Source organism: Anopheles merus, unplaced genomic scaffold, assembly GCF_017562075.2.
Source record: "Anopheles merus strain MAF unplaced genomic scaffold, AmerM5.1 LNR4000049, whole genome shotgun sequence".
In the NCBI taxonomy this organism is placed as follows: domain Eukaryota; kingdom Metazoa; phylum Arthropoda; class Insecta; order Diptera; family Culicidae; genus Anopheles; species Anopheles merus.
This window is the reverse complement of record NW_024427629.1, coordinates 119,877-127,030: the sequence shown is the minus strand read 5'-3', so window position 1 is coordinate 127,030 and position 7,154 is coordinate 119,877. Positions and strand designations below refer to the sequence as shown.

Below are 7,154 nucleotides of genomic sequence, written 5' to 3'. Positions count from 1 at the left end.
TTGAATTCCGTTGCTGTCTTTCCGTTCATCAATTCTTCATAAACATCCATTAATATTAAAAACTCTTTAGCTTCAGTTATTAAGTTAAGTTAATAATGGTCTAATGATTAGACCTAGCGATATCTACCTAACCTAATGTAGATAGTTCTTCATTCGATTTATCACCCCGTAGTAGTAATTCCCAAGAAGAAATAGACTATACAGTGATACCAAGGGATTCCCGGGACAAAATGTCTCAAGAGTGCTCTCAATAAAGGCCTTAGATGAGCTCATCATGAGTACCATCCAAATACATATATTTGAGAGTATTTTCGGAAGCTCTTTTTGATTTCACTGAGCCTTTCATTAATTGAAGAAACTTGATTCCAATTTAAATTCAAAATGATCAAAAGCTTCATCACTGCACCTAACGAAGGCATCAAACACCTCTTTGATGAGCGCAGGCGTCACAGAGAACTCTACACTCTTCAAAGTGAGAGAATATATGGAGCTCCGTGCTATGCATCGATTTGAAATCAAGTGTACTGAAACTCGTCTTTAAATTAATGTTCAATCAACCCGGAGAGCGTCCGTCCTAGCCCGCGCATAGGTTTAAGAGTACGGAGCTACAGGCAGGTTTGAGAGTACGGAGCCATATTGCGCTAGTCGAACTACATTGAGCTTGCGGAGCTACAATACGCTCACCGAGTTACTTACTGGGCACACAGGACTGCATTGAAAGTACGAACAGAGTCCTCATTTCTCATTGAAAGATGAACAATAGAGAGAGGTGCACACTGAGCAAGGGAATGGATGAGCTACAACTCAGCACAAAGAGCTTATATGATTATTTATACTATTCACTCTTCACTTTTACTATGAATCACTCTTTTGGAACTCCCTGTTAACACTGATTCAGAATGTAAACTATCTGGAAAAGTGATCTCTAATATTGAAATCGCTTTCAGTCACTCTTCAAATCGAATTCAACTCACTTAAAAGAGTGCCTCCACTCATATCTATTGAATAACTGCTTGAAAAGAGCCTCTTTTCTCAACAGAATTCCTCTGATGAGTGTGACATATACGGCTCATATCATCAGTTCTTTCACAAACAAATGCTCCTAAACGATCTTCCCCAGACGGGGTGGCTTAGTTTTACACCGCCAAAGTACACTGTACCAAAGACCACGTACCTTGGAAAGAAAGAAGCCACTTGTCTGACCCAGTCGGCACCCAGCCTTTATTGTGCTGCTACCCCAACACCCTGATGCCACCGCCCGTTGGATATCAATTTATCAGACCAAAAAAAGGTTCACACAGCCCGGCGACCCAGAGACCAAGCAAACAAAAAATCGCAAACCGTGCGTGCAAAACGAGCAACAAAACCCCCTTATCTTTTGGCGCTGGCACGCTAATCGTCTTAAGCTAATGCAGATTCGCGAAAAATTCGTCGGCTGCACCGGCCTGCCGTGCCCGAACATGGGGTGAAATTTGCAGGTCCCCTCAGTTTTGCAATGGCCATCAGCATCAGCAGAACGCTACTGCTCCGGTCGCATCGCCCGAGCAAGCAGCTGACCGTACTGTGCAGCTCCAGCAAGCGCTACTCCACGATGGCGGGTCCGGAATCGACCGACCTCAACCCCGTGGTCGAGCTCCCGGGTCTCGGAAAGCTGAAAGGCTCAACGACACGGGGCGCCTGGACGGGCGTAAACATCCTGCAGTTCCTGAACGTCCGCTACGCCGAACCGGCCACCGGTGAGCGACGGTTCAAACCGCCCGTCCCGGTACAGCCCTGGGACGGGGTGATGGATGTGTCCGAGCCGAAGCTCGGCTCGCCGGTGTACAAGCGCATGAAGCTGCTGACGGAGGAGCAGCGCGCCCAAAACCTGGAGGACTGTATCAATCTCAGCGTGTTTACGAAAGATTTGCGCGGCCGCAAACCGGTGATAGTGTACGTGCACGGCGGCGGGTTTTACGACGGTGCGATCTTGCACTATCCACCGAACTACATCATGGAGAAGGATGTGGTGCTGGTGGTGCCACAGTATCGGCTCGGTGCGCTTGGGTTTCTGTGCTCCAACACGCGGCAAATCCCGGGCAATGCGGGCGTGATGGATGTGGTGCTAGCGTTCGAGTGGGTGCAGAAGTACATCAGCCATTTCGGGGGCGACCCGGGGCAGGTGACGGCCATGGCACAGTCGTCCGGGGCGGCGATGGTTTCCAGCATGACGTACAGCCCGCTGGTCGATACGGAGCGGCTGTTTCAGCGGCTCATCCTGCAGTCGGGCAACTGCCACGGGTCGTGGGTGTGGGACCGCAGCCCGGAGCGGAACTGCCGCGACATTGCCGGGTTTGCCGGGTTCGATCGGAAGGCACCGCTCGAGCAGGTGGAGCGCTTCCTGATGGAGCTGGACATTTTCAGCCTGATGAAAGCGTTCACCCAACATTATGTAAGTAAGCAAAAGGGGTTTCTAAAGGCCCTGTGGGGGACACTGGTTTAATGGATTTCCTTTACTGGCCACGCCGTAGCGCCTTCGTACCCCGAACGGTACCGACACGATCGGGGGCGCCCGTATGGTGTTCAACGACCCGAACGGGCTGTTCCCGGAAAACCCGTACTTCATCATGCGCAAGGGCGGGGGGCGCAAGAACATGCCGCTGCTGACCGGCGTTACCCGGCACGACGGCACGTTCGCGTTTCTGGAGGTGTTCAACATACTGCTGTTCAAGAAGCTGATCGGCGACCCGCACATCACGATCCACCGGATGGTGGACGAGGTCAACCAGGTGCTCGGTGTGGACGATCCGTCCTGCACGGTACGCACGCTCACGATGGCGCAGTTCTTCACGCACGAGCAGCTAGCGTCGGGCGATTTGCGCCAGCTGCTGGCCGGGTTTTGTGACGTAAGTACAAGGCTCGTGCTGAAAATAATTAGAAAAAATATTAAATTAATTCGCAATTAATTCCCACAGCACACGGCGGACGTACTGATCAAGGGTCCGGTGCTGAAGATGGCCCAAAACAATGCGATGTACCTGCCGGACCAGACGTACCTGTACTCGTTCGACTATGCCGGCGAGCATACGCGCTTCGGGTACGGCGGCGACACGTCGGCCATCCCGTTCGATGGCGGCGTACATCACTCGAACGATCTGATGTACCTGTTCCCCTACCCGCCGAACGCCGCCCAGCTGAACGAGCGGGACACGGCGGTGGCGAAGCGCATGGTCGACCTGTGGACGTCTTTTGCCATCAGCGGCAAACCGGAAGCGAACGATGTGCCCGCCTGGCCCCCGTTGAATAGTAAGTTTAAACAGTGTTTTTCAAAATTATTTAAATTAATTGCCCTTTCCTCTCTCTCCATTTCTCCACAGACGTACTCGGACCGTATCTCAAGATTAACGAGCAGTTTACGATCGGGCAGGACTTTAGGGAGGAGTTTACCGTCGCGATCAAGAGCCCGGCCGAGATTCAGAAGAAGAAACCCCACCCAAAACCAGCGCAATAGGTGCGGATTGGGATTGGTGTTGGGATTGGTGCATCACAAATGAGGGAATAAAGTGTGTGTGAATGGTTAATGTTTAAACTAGAGCTGATTTCCCCTTTGCTAAGCGGGGGATGGTGCGCAGCATTTATTACACGTAATAGTGGCCGGCGTAACACGTCACCGTTTCTTTTTCCCCCCTTTCCGGTATTTGGTTAACTCAAAACAGCCCTCAAATAGGGCCACAATCACCCTGCACTTCGCTCCAAAAAAAAAAGAAAACAGTTGAACTCATTTGGTACCGGGTGGGAAGGTGGTCCCTTCCACAGCCTGTTGCTGCTGCCTAGCGGCGTCTCAGCACCGGATTGGGATTGTCCTCCACCACGACCGTTTTGGTCATCACGTCGTAGATCGAGCGGTTCTGCCGGAAGCACAGCAGCAGCAGACACATCGGGAAGAAGAACGCTATCACGACGTTCTTCACCACGGCCCGGGCAAACGCACGGCCGAAGCTGGGCGTCGTGCCCGGGTAGAGCAGCGCCCGCAGCGGCACCTGATTGCTAAGCAGCCCGGGCTGCGGCTGCGGCTCGAGCACGGCCACCGATTCCGCGTACACGATCCGCAGCCCCATCAGCATCTTGCCGGGCGTCGCGCTGCCCGGTATGACCTGGACGTGGGCCGTCCAGACGGCCTCGTAGATGCACACCGCGATCTTGATGCCGATCTCGAGAAAGATCAGCTCCGAGGTGAACGACAGCAGCTCGGTGTAGTCCTCCTCGAACGAGTTGCGAATCGCGTCCAGGTCCATGTACAGGCTGGGGGGGTGGTGGGTGGTAAAAAAACGTTGATAAAATTAAGATAAAATAAATTCCGCGCCCGGGTTGCGATAGCGAGCAAAGGTCTGCCGATTGGTTTCGGTCTTGCGTCATCCGGCCTGCTACTTACAGATCGATTTCGAACGCATCTATAAACGCGAGCGTGGTCATTATCTTGAGGAGAAAGATTATCGCAATATCGATGGCTTCGGCGGCAAAGCGCTTCCACAGCGGGGCAATTACGTACTCGTATCCACCGTGACGGTTGATTGCTGCAGATGAGGGAGCGGCACCCCAGGGGAATGGATATCAAGCCAAAAACAAAAATCGATTTAATTACACTAATACTTAATACCCTTCCCGGATCCACTTACCATCATCCGGTCGGGTGGGATCCGTCGTTTCCGTACGCCCCCGGTTCCCGGCACCATTCGTCCCCTGTCCGGTACCGCTTCCGGGCGCCGACGTTCCCCCGCCGTTCGCCGCTGCTGTGCCCGCACCACTCATGAACTGTCCCATCATGCCGGGTCCAGCCGCCTGCCCGTTGTTTAGCTGAAACAGCTGCGGATAGTTGTTCATCAGGTAGTAGGGGAAGTGGGCGTGCAGATGGTTCTGCATTTCCGCGTGGTACACCCATGTTCGCAGCAGCTCGAAGTAAATCTGTTTGGACGATTTGGTCAGATCCAGCTGCGGCCCACCGTCGACGGGGCCACTGTCTTTCTTCTCTTTGATTGTGTCCTGATTTTCGGCCATGGTGAGCGGGGGAGGACAACGCAACGAAACGCGGGCGTGAATTGGTGCCCTTTAAGATTTTCTTCTGCACAAGCAAAACACGGGTGAGGGTTTTGTTTTTGTTACGGCAATGTTTTTCCAGCGCACAAATCCAAACAACTGAGTCAGTGCAACTGTGCACAATGGGTGCCGCAGGCGGTCACGAACACGAACGCAATTAATATTGTGTAAATAAACAAATGTTTTGGATTTTATACAAATTTAGGCTTTTGATACCTTTTTTTATTTTTATGAAGGTAAAAGTAAGTCAAACAACCATGCTGAGTGAAAATATGACATTATTTGTGAAAACAAACCGCAACAGAGTTTGAAATGTTTAAAGGAGCTTCTAAGCTGCTTAGGAGTGTATGGAAAGCTTTATATAGAACGTTGGGTGACAAAGGCCGCATATGGGCGTCTAAATAGACTAGTGGTGGGAGCTCGGAATCAGATCTACCCGATTCCGATTCCATGTTCGGAATCAACTCCGGAACCGATTCCCGAGTCGATTCAGGAGCCGATTCAGGAGCCGATCCCGGATTTGACTTCCGAGCCGATTCCACAGTTGACTCCAGTGTCGATTCCGGAGTCGCCTTCGAAGTCGGCCTCGAAATATATTCCGGGATCGGAATCGGCTCCGGAATCAAAATTGGCTCCGGAATCAGAGTAGGCTCCGGAATCGGAATCGATCTGGGAATCGCCGCTTCATAAATTGAACTTGCTTCGGAATGTGAATCAGTTTTTGAATTGAATTAAGAAGTTTCAGAAGTAAAGTCGGTCCGTGAATGTCCATAAGAATAGATCGTTTACTAGTAAATTCTGATTCTTTGCGGCTATCAATACTTATCATCATTGGACTCAAACGCCTATTCTTCCCAAGCGCCACAGATTAAGCTTAAACGACTGGAAAATTGAATATCCATAGAAAAAAATGAAAGCTCCACAGCTTCATTGGTTTGATCAATAGATGGCGTATTACAACTCATCATTATATTGCTATCCTTTTCTTGCAATGTGTTTCGACAAGTTGCATTTTATTATGACCTATATAGCCTTCTAACTTTCTGAGCAAAAATCTATATTAATGGTCGTGTGGTTAGATACGTGGGTATCAACACCAATGACCATTGCTCTAATCTCACTTGCTTCAGTGCTGGTGGTTTCCGTTGGAGTTTAGTATTTAAACAATCGTATCGCCGTTCTAGTTCTAGCGATGCATAACTTCAATGCGAAACCATACAACAGTACAGAGGAAATGAGAAAGCTCTCCTCCAAGCGATGAAGCTCAACTGGTTGGGGTATCCCACCAACAGATAGCGCCACCAGCTTTTTTGCTATTTTTAGAATGCATGAGTCGTTTGGCGTCTGCTAAACGAAGTCTTTCTATATTCCGTTTAGGTAGAGAACTTGAGTCGTTTAGAAGCCGTTTAGTGGTCGTTTAGTGGATTTGTGGCACTTGGGTTATGGAGATACCGAAACCGACTCCGTTTCAAAGCCAATTCCAACTCCGGAGCCGAATCCGAAACCGATTCCAGAAACTGATTCGGGATCTACTATCCGGAACCAATTCCAAAAAACTTCGGAACTAGCCGGAATCGAGTCCGGCGAAAATTTCATGTGTTAACCAAATACGCTACAAAAATCCGTAAATAAAAGTGAATGAGAATAAGTCGGTATTTGGCGATGTAGAAAAAAGTGGATTTTTGCCGTGTTAGGATTAAACTTCACCCTCGTTTATTAAAGGTACAACAAATTTAGCATTTTTTTTATTCTTCGCCAAATCTATTCTTATTCCCTGGTTCACTTTTTTAAATTTATTTTTCGCATCGTCCAATAGCGATCTCGAAGCGCATGGAACCGATTGTTTTAATGAAAACGGCAAACTATGCTGCTTGTAACGTGTAAACAGGCCTTTACCGCAATATTGTATGATCAAATTTTAATTGCATATATCTGCTCGAAAAGCTCAAAAATCTCTACTAAACTTCGTTTTAATGGGAAAAGTATTTTTATCAATCAATTAAAATTAGTTTAAAACAAATTTCTACCACAAAATGTCACCTTCACGACACCGCGCGGCGCGCCTTCCGTGCACCGTCAAC

The 7,154-nt window shown here is 49.3% G+C and overlaps 2 protein-coding genes across 2 annotated transcripts; one reads left to right on the top strand and one right to left on the bottom strand.

Moving 5' to 3' along the window:
- The first annotated feature begins 1,495 nt into the window (after positions 1-1,495).
- On the top strand, positions 1,496-3,687 carry LOC121601263 (glutactin-like). Its single transcript, XM_041930077.1, has 4 exons — positions 1,496-2,431; positions 2,511-2,885; positions 2,955-3,285; positions 3,357-3,687. Exons 1-4 carry the CDS (start codon positions 1,496-1,498, stop codon positions 3,488-3,490), a joined length of 1,776 nt encoding a protein of 591 aa, XP_041786011.1. The 3' UTR covers positions 3,491-3,687.
- LOC121601259 (protein FAM8A1-like) lies at positions 3,563-5,203 on the bottom strand. Its single transcript, XM_041930072.1, has 3 exons — positions 4,656-5,203; positions 4,412-4,553; positions 3,563-4,281 (listed from the first exon to the last, which is right to left on the bottom strand). Exons 1-3 carry the CDS (start codon positions 5,032-5,034, stop codon positions 3,810-3,812), a joined length of 993 nt encoding a protein of 330 aa, XP_041786006.1. The 5' UTR covers positions 5,035-5,203; the 3' UTR covers positions 3,563-3,809.
- Between the last annotated feature and the right edge of the window lie 1,951 nt (positions 5,204-7,154).